An 18,146-nucleotide genomic window follows, 5' to 3' on the forward strand; every position below is an offset into this window, starting at 1 on the left:
TTTCCTTGATGTGTTTATTAACGTACAGTAAGGAGACGTGAGTTCACCTGTTTCCTTGATGTGTTTATTAACGTACAGTAAGGAGACGTGAGCTCACCTGTTTCCTTGATGTGTTTATTAACGTACAGTAAGGAGACGTGAGCTCACCTGTTTCCTTGATGTGTTTATTAACGTACAGTAAGGAGACGTGAGTTCACCTGTTTCCTTGATGTGTTGTTTAACGTACAGTAAGGAGACGTGAGTTCACCTGTTTCCTTGATGTGTTTAATAACATACAGTAAGGAGACGTGAGCTCACCTGTTTCCTTGATGTGTTGTTTAACGTACAGTAAGGAGACGTGAGCTCACCTGTTTCCTTGATGTGTTTATTAACGTACAGTAAGGAGACGTGAGCTCACCTGTTTCCTTGATGTGTTTATTAACGTACAGTAAGGAGACGTGAGCTCACCTGTTTCCTTGATGTGTTTATTAACGTACAGTAAGGAGACGTGAGTTCACCTGTTTCCTTGATGTGTTGTTTAACGTACAGTAAGGAGACGTGAGCTCACCTGTTTCCTTGATGTGCTTAATAACGTACAGTAAGGAGACGTGAGCTCACCTGTTTCCTTGATGTGTTTAATAACGTACAGTAAGGAGACGTGAGCTCACCTGTTTCCTTGATGTGTTTAATAACGTACAGTAAGGAGACGTGAGTTCACCTGTTTCCTTGATGTGTTTATTAACGTACAGTAAGGAGACGTGAGCTCACCTGTTTCCTTGATGTGTTTAATAACGTACAGTAAGGAGACGTGAGCTCACCTGTTTCCTTGATGTGTTTAATAACGTACAGTAAGGAGACGTGAGCTCACCTGTTTCCTTGATGAGTTTAATAACGTACAGTAAGGAGACGTGAGCTCACCTGTTTCCTTGATGAGTTTAATAACGTACAGTAAGGAGACGTGAGCTCACCTGTTTCCTTGATGTGTTTATTAACGTACAGTAAGGAGACGTGAGCTCACCTGTTTCCTTGATGTGTTTATTAACGTACAGTAAGGAGACGTGAGCTCACCTGCTTCCTTGATGTGTTTATTAACGTACAGTAAGGAGACGTGAGCTCACCTGTTTCCTTGATGTGTTTAATAACGTACAGTAAGGAGACGTGAGCTCACCTGTTTCCTTGATGTGTTTATTAACGTACAGTACAATCGTTATAAACGATTCAAAATCGATTCATAATTTCCAAAAGTCGAGTTTTCACTACATGGTGTCTGTGATATGAAATGTAAGCTCACCCTAATCACATTAGGGTGAGCTTGAAAATAACTTGAAAATCGTCATTTTCAAGTTATTTCACTTCAGTTCAAGACTGAAGTAGATTGTGATGAAATCCTATGTATTGAATCGAGAATCATTTTGAATAGAAAATCGTTTTGAATCTGGGAAAAAAAAATTAATTTGATTTTGAATCGAATCGTGACCCCAAGAATCGGAATGGAATCGAACCGTGGGACACCCAAAGATTCACAGCCCTAAAGTACAGTAAGGAGACGTGAGCTCACCTGCTTCCTTGATGTGCTTGTAAACATCCTCTGATCCAGCAGACGTGTAAGGAATGTCGTCGTGAGCCACAAAGTCAATCTGTGCGAGGGGAAGATAGATATGACACATTTCACAATTTAACCCATTTAGGCCTGACGTAAAAAAAAAAGTCTTCTGAAAGAATGTATATTCAAAGATTTGTGCCTCATTTTCACGATATTTAAAAAATAGCAGACCTACAAGCTCGTAGCGCGCCACTCGGTGGCGCGCTATGAGCTTGTGGATCTGCTATTTTTCAATAGCTAAAGTATAACATAATGCTTAGTCAAAACACCAAAAGGGGTTCCCGTCCAGAATGGACCACATCAAGAACCACATCAACGCAATTATAAAGACTGCATATTTCCATCTAAGATCCGATCCGCCCCATTTTGTACAATTACAATTTAGGCATTTAGCAGACGCTCTTAATCCAGAGCGATTTACATTAAGCAAGAACAAAAAGCATGGCAATACATCATACATAAAAAGTAGTTATCATGAAACATGCGCATAAGCTAAGAACGTAACAGTGGAATATCTATATAATGAAACTATGCATATATACTTTATTGTGCTATGTCTACATAAAGTGCTATCTAAATTACATAAATTGAGCCTATGCATATAGAGCGTCGCAGTCCCGCAAGAGGTGGGTTTTCAGACTACGTACGGCTGAAGATTGAGGCTGCAACTTGTCTGAGTGATGCTGAAACACTTATGCATGTGTAGCATTGCTACAATCTGGCGTAGTCGGCAGGACGTGAAGCGTGATATCCTAGCGTGAGGGACATGAGGAACATCGTGTGCGGCGGTCCGCGGTGTGAAGTGAGAAGATCGAGGACACGCTTCAAAGACCCAGCCCGCAACAGCCCTGCCAATCGGGCTCAGCCCTATTGGCACGACAGGTTGCGCGTTGGTCTGGCGAGTGGGAGGCCCGGGTTAAATCCCCGCATTCCGCGCAATGCTACACATGCTTTTGTATCATCTAGTCCAGGGGTTCTCTCGTCGTCTTCGGCTGGGGGACAACCCGGAAATGCTTTGACCATGTCTCGTGACCCCCCTTATTGAGTGGTGCAAAACACTCCAATAACCAGCTTTGTCTGTATACGTGTTTGTGTCTGTGTATGTGTGTACCTGTACGTGGGGCCCAAAAGAATGAGCATGGTTACTATGGTCACTGACATTACGTCAGACCACAGCTGATCAGGCTATATAAGACCTTGCACCACTCAGTTCACACGGGTGTGATTCTTTTTTTAAGATGATTAGCTTAATGTGCATTGTTTTCTCAAAAACCAGCATGCAGTATACCGTTAAGTGTATACAGGCCGGGTTTCTGCACATTTCTAAAGTTACAATTTTGAAGACCTTTAAGACCAAATTGTCAAATAGTACGTAAGAAAGAGGCAAACATTGTGAAAATAGCCGACCTACAAGCTCACAAAGTTTGGCTAATTTATCTATGGAACTACCAAACTAAATGCAATGCCTACAATTGCTTTTCAGAGTGGGGCTCCCACCTTGTTGATGTATGATTAGATCTCCCCATCCACATCTAATCTGACAGTCTAGCTCTGTCAACGTATTTAAGATTCAACTAAAAAAACGCACCTTATTTGCTATGCTAACACCTCCTCCCTCCCCCATCACTCTGTGGATGACCTAGTTGACAACTTTAATACAACATGCACGAATATCCTAGACTCCATCGCACCATACAAAGTTAAATTCCCCAAAACAACTGGCCTGCACTGGCTCAACGACCACACCAGGGCAATCAAAAAGCAGTGCAGGAGAGCAGAACGGAGGTGGAAAAAAGACAAGCTAACTTCTTCCTTAACCTACCTAAAAGATCTCATGTCCAGCTATGAATCAGCTGTGAAAGATGCCAGAAATCAATATTTCTCAAAGCTCATTGCCTCACAACCACATAACCCTAGAATACTGTTCCAGACAATTGAGTCCACAATGGGCCCTCATCCAAGTCAGCCCTTAGAAGCCTCCCCAGAAATGGTCAACAAGTTTGTCTCCCACTTCGTGGAAAAAATAGAGGGCATCAGGCTGAAAATCTCCTCTGCACCCACAGTCTCCCCGGATTGTCCCCTATTAACGACCAAATTCCCCCAGTTTCAACAGATTTCCATGACAATCCTAGAAGATATAGTCTCTCACATGAGCGCCACCTCCAGTCCACTCGACACCATTCCCACCAGATTCCTCAAAGAGATTCTCCATACGGTTGGTTCAGACATATTATCTATCATGAACTGCTCTCTCTCCACTGGCTCTTTCCCAGCAAGTTTCAAGAAGGCCTTGGTCCAACCACTACTTAAGAAACCCTCCCTTGATCCCCTGGTCCTGAACAATTATATACCAATTTCTAAACTTCCCTTTTTATCTAAATTGCTGGAGAAAATCATGTCCATTCAATTGCTTGATTTTATGACTTTTAACAGTACTTTTGAGGTTTTCCAGTCTGGTTTCCGAGCACTCCACAGCACAGAGACAGCACTTTTAAAGGTCACCAATGATTTACTGCTCACTGAGGACTCCGGTAACTGCTCCTTGTTAATTCTTCTTGATCTTAGCTCTGCGTTTGACACTGTTGATCACTCAATTTTAATTGATCACCTAGAAACCTGGGTTGGCATTGAGAACGTAGCCCTGAAATTATTCCGCTCCTATCTAACGGACAGATCATTCTCAGTGGTGATCGGAGAAGCCTCTTCCTCTCCAGTCCCCCTCACCGGTGGTGTACCACAGGGATCGATACTTGGCCCCCTCCTTTTTTTTGAGTGGTGTAAACCACTCCTACAACTGGCTTTTTTGTGCAGAAAAAATGAGCATGGTTGCTATGTTCACCCTGTTGTAATGACGTAATGAAATCACACCCGGGTGAACAGGGTGAACATAGCAACCATGCTCATTTTTTCTGCACAAACAAAGCCAGGTAATGAAATCACACCCGGGTGTGATTTCATTACGTCAGACATGATTTCATTACGGCAGACAGACCTTACACCACACAGTTCACACGGGTGTGATTTTTCTATTTACATGCTCCCCCTTGGCAATGTAATCCGTAACCATAATATGCAGTTCCATTGCTATGCAGATGACACGCAACTGTACATTCCTCTACAACCCGGTGTCACAGGTAATCTGTCCAGTCTCCTATCATGCCTTTCAGATATTAAAAACTGGATGTCGAATAACCTTTTACAACTGAACGAAACCAAATCAGAAATCATATTCTTCGGTCCCCCTAATTCCACTCAGCCATTCATCTCAGAACTCGGTAGCCTATCCCCTAATGTAAAACAGGTCGCCCGTAACCTGGGTGTGCTTTTTGACTCCGGCCTCACATTTAACCCCCAAGTAACACGAGTAGTGCAAACCTGCTACTTTCAACTGAGGAACATAGCCAGGATCAAAAGTTTCCTGACACCCGCAGATCTGGAAAAGGTAATCCATGCTTTTATCTCGTCTCGTTTGGATTACTGTAACTCGATTTATTCTGGCCTGTGTAAGAAGGCCATATCCCGTCTCCAACTCGTTCAGAATTCTGCTGCCAGACTGCTAACTAATTCAAAAAGACGGGACCACATCACCCCCATTTTAGCCACCCTTCACTGGTTACCGGTTAGTTATAGAATTGATTTTAAGATTTTACTTTTTACTTTTAAAGCTGTAAATGGTCAGGCTCCCCAGTATGTCTCTGACATGCTGGCTCCCTATAAGCCTATACATTCACTCAGGTCCTCTGACAAAGCCCTCCTTGAGACCCCCACAGCCCATCGTATCACAAAAGGTGGCAGGGCATTTGCAATCCGGGCTCCCAAACTATGGAACGCCCTACCTATTAATTTAAGACTTGCAACATCTGTGTCATGTTTTAAATCCCTTCTAAAAACCCACCTTTACGTTAAGGCCTTCTCTTAATTTCCTTTTGCATACCTTATTCTATTTTTGTGTGTATGCTTTCATGTTGTGCTTGCTGTCATTCAATGTTATCTTGTTGTTGTTGTTTTTTACCCTGTTATGTAAAGCACTTTGTGACTATGTCTTGAAATGTGCTATATAAATAAATTCATTATCATTATCATTTGCATCAGCCTAGTCTGAATCAAACACTACTGTACATTGCAGTCGTGCAGTTCAATCTTTAAATTGCTCACATTGGTTTTTTTAATGACTGATTTAGTGATTTGCATGCATGTGAAACATACACTGATAAGTACTGGTACTGCTGACTGGTAAAAAAAAAAAAATCGCTAATAGACAGTTAAGTGAGATTACCTCACCTCAAGACAACCGGAAACAAAGAAGATGAAAAGCAAAGTCAATGCTGTCTCTGCTGGGTGGAAAGCTCACAATGTCCTGTGTCCAAAACTGCTACTTTTCAGGATTCAAATTCAAAGATTTCGTCAACAAATAAAAACTAGACTAAAATGTTAGGAAGGGACTAGTGGACAAGTGATCCGGTATAAATAAAAGACACAAGTAATTTTACACTTCAAAATAGCCGATCTACAAGCTCACAACGTGAGCTTGTAGATTGGCTATTTTCAGCAATTGTCAGTCATTACGATGGCATCAAGGCCCGAAAAATACATTTTAGTCGACTAAAATCTTATGATATTTAGTCGACTAAAACTAGACTAACACTAAAACATTCCAGGTGACTAAAATATGACTAAAACTAAATTACGTTTTATTCCAAAGACAATGACTAGATTAAAATAGAAAAAAACAAGACTGTTGTGCTTCTTGAGGAAGTTAGGGCTGAGGCAATATTGTTTTTGGCAGCAAATGGAATAGTTTTCATTTAGTTTTAGTCACATTTTAGTCACCTGGAATGTTTTAGTGTTAGTCTAGTTTTAGTCGACTAAATATCATAAGATTTTAGTCGACTTAAATCTACAGTTGATTTAGTCGAACAAAATGTATTTTGACGTGCCTTGATGCCGTCGTAATGACTTGCTGAAATGACTATTATACTGGACCTCTTGTCCACTAGTCCCTTCCTAACATTTTAGTCTAGTTTTTATTTGACTAGAATTATTTGACTAGAAATTTTCAGTAGGCCTATATTTAGTCTTAGTTTTTAGTCATCATAGCTTAGTTTTTATTTAGTTTATTTCGTTTTATTTCGTTTTCGTCAGTGGAAAAAGGTAGTCGACAGACATTATTCGTCTTAGTTTTAGTCGACGTCACGTAATCAACACTGTGAGGGTCCAGGGAGCGTCAACGTACGTACCTTGTGCTTCTTGAGGAAGTCAGGGAGCGTTACCTTGTGCTTCTTGAGGAAGTCAGGGAGCGTTACCTTGTGCTTCTTGAGGAAGTCAGGGAGCGTTACCTTGTGCTTCTTGAGGAAGTCAGGGAGTGTACCTTGTTGCTTCTTGAGGAAGTCGGGGAGCGTTACCTTGTGCTTCTTGAGGAAGTCGGGGCTGAGCGTCCAGGGAGCGTCACGCACCACCTCGTCCACGTAGCGGCAGTGTCTCAGTGCCTCGTAGCGCTCGTCTTCCGTCATCACCGTGAAGCCTTTGTACTTGTGGGTGAGTTCGTCGCTGCAGACTGGAGAGACACGCACACATAGCGTTGAGGTGCGAAGAATAGGGCTGTCACGATTATGACAATTATACTACGGGGATATTAGGCTACCGTATACTGTATGTATTTAGGCCCTCAAATGAGGCCCCCATGGCCCTCATTTGTAAAGTAAATGTACATACCGGTATATGAAATAAAGAAGCGAAAAGAAATACTGGTGAAATGAATGTTTTGAGGGGAAAGAAAAGCACCCTTGGTGGTGGTAAGAAGTCAGCGCCGTTGTGTTGCCATGAGTGGCCTCACTGGCAACACAACGCACCAGTGTTGTTTTTGGCAGCAAATTTTGATTTTAGTTTTAGTCATAGTCTCTTGAATAGTTTTAGTCATATTTTAGTCACCTGGAATGTTTTTGTGTTAGTCTAGTTTTAGTCAACTAAATGTCATAAGATTTTAGTCGACTAAATCTACAGTTGATTTAGTCGACTAAAATGTATTTTGGTGGGCCTTGATGCTGTCGTAATGACAGATTTTACTCTTGCTGAAAATAGCCGATCTACAAGCTCACAACGCGCCGCGACGCGTTGTGAGCTTGTAGATCTGCTATTTTCAGCATGCAACCAGGTGTAAATGACTTATACTGGATCTCTTATCCACTAGTCCCTCGCTAACATTTTAGTCTAGTTTTTATTTGACGAAATTGTCGATATATATTTAGTCTTAGTTTTAGTCATCATGGCTTAGTTTTCATTTAGTTTCCATTTAGTTTTCGTCAGTGAAAAAAGGTAGTCGACGAACATTTTTCGTCTTGGTTTTAGTCGACGAAAACAACACTGCAGCGCACAGGTGAGAACGTTACAACAGGCCATGCCATGTGAATAGGCAGAAGCCATTTAGCACGGCGAGACATGATATTTTATGCAGTGAGAACGGCGGTAATGGTCCGCGGGCCCCTTTCAGCCCCCTGACGCGCGGGCCATGCATCGTGCACGCGCACATGTACTGTATACTATACGCAGCCAGTGGCGTGCACAGATAGACACTAGGGGGTGCTAGAGCACCCCCTGCCCTTTTGGCAATGTGCCCTTTTGAAAAAAAAAAAGAAAAAAAAACTTTTTCTTTTTCTTTTAAAAAAATAGCAGACCTACAAGCTCATAGCGCGCCACTCGGTGGCGCGCTATGAGCTTGTAGATCTGCTATTTTTCAATAGCTAAAGCATAACATAATGCTAACACCAAAAGGGGTTCCCGCCCAAAATGGATTAAGGCAACCGGCCGGTTCCACGCGCTGCACAAGGTGCCCTTTTTTAACTTGAGCACCTGCCCCTCTAAATTTCTGTGCACGCCACTGTACGCAGCACATGCGTACGCACTTGCATACGGGCAGCGACTTGCTGAATGGAGTCACGCAGGGGAGCAGTGGGTTGTAACCGACGTGTGTTCGTACGCGCGCGCACTCGCGCAGAGCGAAAGAGTCAAAGATAGTCCGCGCGCGGAGCGTCAGCCGTGTCATAATGAAATAAGAATATTCAGCAGGACGGACACTCAAGGTAGGAGGTTTGCGGTGCAGTCTGTGTCTCTCCCTTGGCGCCGGTAGTCTGCCTCGGTAGTCTCTCTCACTCGCCGTCTCGCGTCGCAGATCGCATGCACTGTCGAGCTGCTAACTGTCCCGTCAGTCTGTGGAGCACTCCTGACAAATTAACATAATTTCATGGAAAGGTACCGGCGAGCGTGCAGATCTGTGTTAGTGGCGAACACGGACGGTGAACAAATGATGGTGGTGGTCCCTGACACAGATGGGGGTCTGTGTATATGGTTTATAATATACAGTAGTCCAGCAGCCGAGGTGGACGGGTGGGAAAATTGGTAAATAGTCTTGTTTATTGGCCTAAAATATTGTGTATATATGTACACATACATTCATGAATCCACTTGCTGACCGGCTGAAAGTATTGGGCTTTTTTTTTTGGGGGGGGGGGGGGGGGGGTTTCTTGTGACCCTTTGGGGGGGGGGGGGGGGGGGGTTCTTGTGACCCCCACAGAATGGGGGTTTCTTGTCCCCCCATTCTGTGTTTCCTAGAAATGTAATTATGAAAAAAATCATTTTTTTCAGACCTCTAGTTCTAGGAAACACAGAATCGGGGGGACTTTTTATTATTTCCACACAACAGCTCTAAGGTACATTAATGACATAGTAAAATGTTGAAAATGAGTGGAATGCTCCTTTAAGTAGCATGTGACATGTCAAACTAGGGGGTTTTCATGATGATTCTGAATCCATTCCAAGCATTAGTTTTGCACAAAATACACTCCTTGGGCTAAAAACGGCCATAGACGTCATGACATTAATGTGATGAGGTCAGCACCTTTTGGCCACACTTGGGCAAGTGGCTATGGCTGCTTTTAGCCCAAGGAGTGTATTTTGTGCAAAACTAATGCTTGGAATGGATTCAGAATCATGAAAACCCCCTAGTTTGACATGTCACATGCTACTTAAAGCAAAAGGAACGTTTGACATTTTTGCCTGCCATAGGATGTTAATGGTAGGGTCACAAGAAACCCCTATAAAATAAATTGCTCAATACTGACAGCCGTTCAGCAAGTGGATTCATGATATGTATGTATATAGACAATATTTTAGGCCAATAAAAAAAAGACTATACCAAATGTCCCACTTTAACCCATTTTGGGCGGGAACCCCTTTTGGTGTTAGCATTATGTTATGCTTTAGCTATTGAAAAATAGCAGATCTACAAGCTCATAGCGCACCACCGAGTGGCGCGCTACGAGCTTGTAGGTCTGCTATTTTTGAAGAGTCGTGAAAAGTGACATGAAAGTGTTTGAGAACGACTGACATAGAAAAACAGCTTTTTCAAGAAAACAGTCAGGATTTAGAAAGACATTTGCAGAATCGTTCCCAGGTCAAAATGGGTTAAACAAAAGAAGTCTGTCGGCTGCCGGTCTAATAGTTGATATGGGGTGAAATGACATACTTTACATACCTCCTACGATCAGGTGTGTGTTAGGGAACAGGTTCTTGGCCTGCATCAGAGCGAGGGCATGTCCCGAGTGGAACAGGTCGAAGATTCCATCCGCGTACACCCGCACCGGCCGGTGAGCTGTACAAGAGACCACATACTGTACGTAAATAGGACAATAATAATGACATGATAAATTAATGTCCTGCTCTGAAGGAAGGGATTGGTCGCCAATAAATATGTGACCAGACCATCGCGCAAATTCCAGCTTTTCACCAGAGGACTTTTTTTTTTTTTTTTTTACAAAATGAGTTAATAGCACATGCAGGCTGTCCACATACTAGAGCATGTCTGGAATAAGTGTCAGAGCTGAAATCGACATGTAAATATGAAATAAATGCTTCGCTACTGTAGGTGTAATGTTAGAGACCACAGAAGTGAACCTTTCAAGCCTGTTTTCTCAACTCGCTGTTTCTCTGCAAGACATTGCTCTATAAGCCATATCTCCAAAACTGGTGGGTCAAACTGAACAACCAATATGTCAATTTGAAGCTATGATTCCCTGCAAAAACGAAAATTCAAACAAATCCAATGGCAGTCCCTCAGTCAACTTAGGTCACATATAACAGTTACGTTTGGCTCAATCAACAAATCATAAAATCTACACATACATTTTTTTGATAATGAATCTCTTCGTCTCCTTAGAATATAACCGCCGCTATTACATAAAATGAAAGGACCCATTATAATTTCTTCTTGACAACTATTGCGCCTCAATACATACAAACCCTGTGCAAAGTTCGAATGGGCGTGTGGTTGGAGTAATATAAAACAGTTTACACAGGGCACAGAAACAAAAGTGGAGATGGACGTTATCGGCTTTTATAGTTTTCAGACTTCAGTCTTTCCAGATGAACTTGACTGGAAATGTTTCCACAGGAACACAAGGTGTGTACACTACACTACAGAGTATAAAGATAATGGTAGAGTGAAGAACAGTGAAGTTATTCACATCGTCTCTGTCGGGTGGAAACCCCATACTCGGCCATACGGCCGAGTCCGCACGCACAAGGTCGAGGTCTTGCCCTGAAAATTCATTTTCAGGGCAAGACCCCATTTGAAAAGGATGCCCAGTTTGACATGCATAGACTACTGACCCCCATTTAATGCCATTTATATCTGAGACCCCCTAAAAAATAAAAAAATAAACACCTTTTTTTCTTTTTCTTTTAAAAAACAATTCTTCCAGGGGCCACAAGGGGGCGCTCCGCGGGCCGCAAATGGCCCGCGGGCCGCCTATTGGGGAACCCTGCAGTAGGGCATTCATTTACGCAAGAAAACACAAAACGTTTGAAGATGGAGACATGGGGGTTTCTGCCCGACAACAACGATATTACTACTTACATATTCACTGTTGATAGTTTGTATTAAATATCCATTCACGGAGTCATTTGGCGATACGTGTATATTTATGGATATTTTCACCGGGGAAGCACAGTAAGATCCAGTGTTCATTTGTCTCCGAGAGTGTACAAATACAAGCAAAGGGACTGCAACGAAATGTGACCAAATTTGACTCAGGGACTGCCATTGCCGTTTCATGTCATGTGAAGGCAGGGAATCATAGCTTCAAATTGACATATTGGTTGTTCAGTTTGACCCACCAGTTTTGGAGATATGGCTTATAGAGCAATGTCTTGCAGAGAAACAGCGAGTTGAGAAAACAGGCTTGAAAGGTTCACTTCTGTGGTCTCTAACATTACACCTAGCTACATGTTTAAGCATTTATTTCATATTTACATGTCTTCTGTGGTCTCTAACATTACACCTAGCTACATGTTTAAGCATTTATTTCATATTTACATGTCTTCTGTGGTCTCTAACATTACACCTAGCTACATGTTTAAGCATTTATTTCATATTTAATGTCTTCTGTGGTCTCTAACATTACACCTAGCTACATGTTTAAGCATTTATTTCATATTTGCATGTCTTCTGTGGTCTCTAACATTACACCTAGCTACATGTTTAAGCATTTATTTCATATTTACATGTCTTCTGTGGTCTCTAACATTACACCTAGCTACATGTTTTAAGCATTTATTTCATATTTACATGTCTTCTGTGGTCTCTAACATTACACCTAGCTACATGTTTAAGCATTTATTTCATGTCGATTTCAGCTCTGACACTTATTTCAGACATGCTCTAGAGTCTAGTATGTGAAGAGTCTGCCTGTGCTATTAACTCATTTTGAAAAAAGCTGGAATTTGCGCGATGGCAGGCTCTCAGTCAAATCTGGTCACAAATGTTTACATACTTACATTTCTACACTCTCAAGAGTAAAAAAAATAAATGTACGACTGAACACACAGGACTTTACTGTGTGTAGAATAGATTGTACGTTTATCTTATCAGAGATGAGTTCTCAGTGATAATGGTGGAAGATAGACGCCCCACCTGGCGTGCCTCTCCGTGCCTGGCCAACGGTCAGCTTGTCGTGCGGGACATCTGTCTCGTAGCCCGTAGCCTTCGCGAAGGCGGCTGGCTGGCTTAGAGTCTGAGAGGAGGGGGGGGAAAGGGGGGGGGGGGGGGAGAAGAAATTAAAGCGTCATGTACTGTACAGTCAGAAACATCTGACGGCTGAAACCACTAAATAACACAGGGTACTAGGCCACCTTTGGCACCAGTGCCAAGTTCTGCCCACATCGGCACAAGTGTGAGAGACAGGATTTAAAGAAATATATAAAACAAACTATTTAAACCCATTTAGGCCTGACGTCGATATATTTAAAAAATGTCTTCTAAATCATGACAGTTTTCTGAAATACCTCATGTTTCTATATCAGTGGTGCTCAATATTTCATGTCAAGGACCCCAAAGATTATATGCATTTGGCCTCCGACCCCAATCTGAAAATATATTGTTCCAGGGACCCCCCAGAAGCAAAGCTTTGAGTTAAAAATGTTTTAAAAAAAACAATATATATTCAAAGATTTGCGCCACATTATGATTTTTTTTTAAATAGCAGATGTACAAGCTCATAGCACGGCACCGAGTGCCGCGCTACGAGCTTGTAGCTCTGCTATTTTGCAATAGCTAAAGTATAACATAATGCTTAAAACACCAAAGGGGGTTCCCGTCCAGAATGGATTAAAAACATTTAATCAAATAAATTAAGTCCCTCACTCATTATGTATGTAAATGATATCCAGCACATAATTCTACATTGATTAAAAGTCTGAACTCTGACTGGGGAGGGAGTCTGGGAGATTATTGTTATATAATGATCATTAGAATCCCTAATCTTCCACAATGTACAATGTGGAAGAAAATATTTAAAAAAATATATATATGTTGGATTTTTTGGTATGTGGTGTCATTAAAATGTATGTTGACATGGCACGAGATATATTTAGTTCTCAAACTTTGTCAAGCATTTAAATTCCCAAATTGATACTATGAGCTCCCATTTCAAAAGATATGATTTGTGGGTCCTTGATATGAAAATATTTCACCAGACAGTCTTTAGTTCATTGAAGATATGCGATTATTATGTCATTCTTACGCTTGAAATGGAACTCTTCAGTCAAGTATCCATCTCATGACATCACATATTGAACTTCCAAAGATTTGCCAGGGACCGTCTAATCGTCTAATTTCGCCCCAATGTTTGCCCCCAGAACAGGGATGCTAGTGTCCAAAGCCATAAAGTAGAAAATAGCAGCCTAGTGAGCCTACAATTTAAGAAGACAAGGACAACACTCCAGATTTCACAATTTAGCGCCACACTCCCAATATGTAAATCAGGTATAGGCAACCTGCAGACAGTGGCCTTGTGGTTAGAGTGTCCGCCCTGAAACTGGGAGGTCGGGGGTTCGATCCCAGTCATACCAAAGACCGATTCCCGAGCGCGTCGCACGCTGCGGCTCACCGCTCCAAGATATGGGTCAAATGCGGAGAACGAATTTCACAGTGTGTGACTAATCGTACGACTTTGATAGGCACAGGTGTCAGCATTTTTTCTTTGTATACATTTTTATGCCGCGATTTTGCAACCCTTTTTTTCACCCAGTGTCAATTATCTAATGTAATCCTGGGCGCTACACTCCCTCTGCCAATCTGGGGAGAGCAGCGGACTGACCTCATGCTTCCTTCTATGCATGAGGAGTCCAAGGAGTTCTTATGACCCGACAGGGGGAATTTCCCCCGTTGGGCATGGCACGTGGATGTAGCACGTTATTCCAACCAGTTCCTTTCCCCTCCATCAGGCGCCCCGGCTGGCCAGGGGGAGGCAGTTTAGAGACCAGGATTACTGCATGTTTTTGTGAGGGTACCTACCCTAGGGGACACGGGGAGAACATGCAAACTCCACACAGAAAGGCCCTTTCGGGTATGGGCACTGATGACACGGAGGACACAGAGACGGACACGGAGGAGAGAACACGCCACCAGCGCCCACAGCGTCCCCAGCGGGAATCGAACCCAGGACATTCTAGCTGTGAGGCGACAGCGCCACCGACAGGTGCCAGCATTGGCACAGGGGATTGTGATCACTGTCTGGCACACTGGCATAAGTGTGCGAGAGAGGATTTTTCCTTTAAAATAAAATATATTTAAAACAAAAGAAATGTAGTCAATTCGATCAGGTCCCCTCACATTCTGTATGCAAATTACAACCTGCACATAATTCTACATGCATTTAAACTCTGAACTATTTTTATGTAGTAATTAAACGTAATATTGACATGGAACACTGACTATCAAGAAAATAAAAGCATGGCACTCCATGTCAAAAAGGTTGCCAATGAACCAACCATGAATTGTAAATAATGAATATATAAAATGTATTTTGTTTAGTTTGCTTAGCGTGACCTTTCCCCAGATGAGATTACACAGGTCCATATAACCATAAACATTATGTAAAAGACATGTTGGGAAAGACCCCGGCTGATATGACATCACCACACCGCCATGTTAAAACCTCCCACAGCAGCCTGTCAGGTGAGGGGTCCATTCCACTAGTTCACAGTTCTTCTCAAACGTCTTCATTTCAAGGACACCCCGGTTTGGAGAATTCCATGCTAGAAGGCTTTCTTACCTTTATTTGTAGTTTTTACGTCCCCACCAAAGAGGTCCAGGTGTTATTTTGTACAAAAGTGCATTATTGGCTATTTCTCTAAAGTGTGACGCTTGGGATACTATTTACATTATGAAGAGAGGATATATACAAAAGAAAAAGATTTTTGAGCGATGGAAATAAGCAAATTAGCACAACACCCCATAGCCCCATTCAATTCAATGCAATTCAATGCAATTCATTGAGGGCTTATGGTAGGAGAAATAGCCAATAATGCGCTTTTGCACAAAATAACACCTGGACCTCTTTGGTGGGGACGCAACAACTACAAATAAAGCTAAGAAAAAGCCTTCTAGTATGGAATGCTCCTTTAAGGGCGCCACGGACCCCCCGTAACTTCAATGGAAACCCAAGAGTGTGTATGACAGAACCAAATGGACCTGTACGGGTCCATTTGCTTCTACACTGTTAAGAGTCACGCTGTCTAAGACAATGGTTCTCAACCTGTGGGTCGGGACCCCCAGGGACCCCCCCACGTGCTTTTTGAGGGGTCCTCAGAATAACAGTGAAGTGACAATTGAAGGACTTTTAAGACTGTTTTCATACCTCAACCAAAGAAATAGAGAATAGAGACAGACCGTTACTGCATCAAAAGTAATGAACAAACTATACTATTGTGAAAATAGCAGATCTACAAGCTCACAACGCCTCGCACTGCGAGGCGTTGTGAGCTTGAAGATCTTCTATTTTCACAATATTTACAAACCAAATTCCAAATCCTTGTCAGTGTGAGTGGTCCCCAGTCCCCAGTACATGATAATTTTGGGGGACATGGCCTGAAAAGGTTGAGAACCACTATAAGAAGGGTTAATTTCTTTCCTAAACTATCAATAATTTAGCTGGGGTCCCACTGGAAATGACACCAGGGGGTCCACACTCCGGACCCCACTTTGAGAAGCACCGTTGACAACATAAACTTGTTTAAATGGGTCCCACACTTATAGTTTATTTCCTGTTGTACATTGTTTGTTTGTGAACATCAAACTTACTGTAACTAGTTGAACAAGATTATAGAACTCAAGTTAAGACAGTCCAAACTGTTATGACATTATAGATGTAGTGTGTGTGTGTGTGTGTGTGTGTGTGTGTGTGTGTGTGTGTGTGTGTGTGTGTGTGTGTGTGTGTGTGTGTGTGTGTGTTTTAAATAATAATCACAACAATAAATCAATAATTATAAATTCCTAATCATAGTTCAATCATGTTGTGTTTTCTTCGATTAGCTCTGGTCCATAGAAGTAGGATAGGATAGTCGTCCCCTGCACTCAGTCAATAGGCTATACTTCAGTGAAAACACAACATAAAATGTACAAATGACAGCAGATCAAATCTTACAGGTGTGTTGAAGTGCGATCAGCATGCTCTCTCTCTCTCTCTCTCTCTCTCTCTCTCTCACCTTCCTCGGTGTTCTCCTGCTGGTCTGAGCCGCTCCTCCTGTCTGTGCCGACGCGTTGTTTGACCCCCCTTGTTGGCCGCGACCACCACGTCTCCTACCGACCATGATGGATGAACGATGACAAGATATCTGATTCTGATCTTCTTCTTGTTTGTTTGTTTACAATGAAGCTGTGACTGTCTCACTGCGTCCACCTGTCCACACTCCAGCAGGACACTAACTAACTAAGTCTAAATAAAACCCGGGTTTATTTAGGCTATAGCCCTACTATAATCGAGTGAACGCAAGCTGCCCTGTTGTTGCACAGGGCACAACGTGTCTGTAATGTAATGTGTCACAGAGCACTGAGCTGTGTGTGTGTGTGTGTGTGTGTGTGTGTGTGTGTGTGTGTCTTCAGTCAGTGTGCACATCACACCATGCTGGCTGACTGACTGACCCTGTGCTGCTGCTGACGGGGGGAAACTAGGCTGGCTGGGCAAAGTTCAAGCCATAGTCATACAGCCAGAGCGAGAGAGAGAGAGAGAGAGAGAGAGAGAGAGAGAGCGAGAGAGAGGAGAGAGAGAGAGAGAGAGAGAGAGAGAGAGAGAAGTCATGCACTTCCACACCGCATCAGAGTATGCACCGCATGGACTGACTAGAGAAGTGACTCAAGTGAGTCATGTGACCAAACTACGTGTCACTGCATGTCACTGCTATAGGTTCACAGGTATGTACAGTGTATGATCTGTGTATGTTTTTTTTTTAAATGGATCAATCAATCAACCAATGAATCAATCCATCGTCAAACGGTCAGTCAACAGAGTGAGGGACGCTTTTTATTAATAATCGATTTATTCTGCCATCTGACTGGCGAAGCAATATAAATAGGCCACAGAACACATATAATTGGCCAGGAATTATTCCATGCACATGGTTGATTATTATTAATGATAGCCTCAGACATTAGCTCGTGCACTTGCAGTAATTTGACAGTTTGGGTCAGAAGTGCTCACGTGCTTTTAGATAACTCTATTTCCCCTTTTTGTTTCCTTTTTTTTTCATAGTCAAGTAATTTCAAGTAAATGTTCTGATGAATTGAAAATGTAGGACCCTGATGTAAACAAGTCTAAAGTCTCAGTGCTTTTCTGGTTTTATCCTCGTAGATTGAACTGTACCCATTCTTCAAAATGTTAATACAATTTTCAATCAATCAATCAATCAATTCAAACCATATCACTATTTACAATTAAATGGGGTTTGTAGCGCCTAATAATAAGTGACATATAGGCTTATAGGCCTACTAGCTCAATCTGGTGGTGCGCGTGATGTGAGTGCCTGCGTGTGTGTTACACATTTCTAATTACATTTCAAGTGCAGGGTGATCAGCAGCAGTTTAATGGGGGTGTGCCCCAGAGATATATTACACATCTCATCTGCAACCTTTGGACCCAAACACAGCACAGCAGGACAACCACAGTCCCATATATCTATGCCACAGTTAAAGCTGTGCAATCCTCTACGTGACCTATGATACAATTATTAAAATGAA

At 42.4% G+C, this 18,146-nt stretch overlaps 1 protein-coding gene across 1 annotated transcript in view; it reads right to left on the reverse strand.

Moving 5' to 3' along the window:
* Window positions 1–17,104, reverse strand: part of LOC306928621 (choline-phosphate cytidylyltransferase B-like) — a 28,544-nt gene extending 11,440 nt beyond the window's left edge. Inside the window, exons 1-5 of the mRNA XM_079508868.1 lie at window positions 16,619–17,104; window positions 12,546–12,645; window positions 10,110–10,226; window positions 6,985–7,136; window positions 1,538–1,616 (exon numbers count right to left, since the gene is read on the reverse strand). Of these exons, the coding sequence (XP_079364994.1) occupies window positions 1,538–1,616; window positions 6,985–7,136; window positions 10,110–10,226; window positions 12,546–12,645; window positions 16,619–16,723 (553 nt within the window). The 5' untranslated portion in view covers window positions 16,724–17,104. The remainder of the gene's footprint in view (window positions 1–1,537; window positions 1,617–6,984; window positions 7,137–10,109; window positions 10,227–12,545; window positions 12,646–16,618) is intronic.
* Window positions 17,105–18,146: the final 1,042 nt, after the last annotated feature.

This window comes from Electrona antarctica (assembly GCF_951216825.1).
Source record: "Electrona antarctica genome assembly, chromosome: 8".
In the NCBI taxonomy this organism is placed as follows: domain Eukaryota; kingdom Metazoa; phylum Chordata; class Actinopteri; order Myctophiformes; family Myctophidae; genus Electrona; species Electrona antarctica.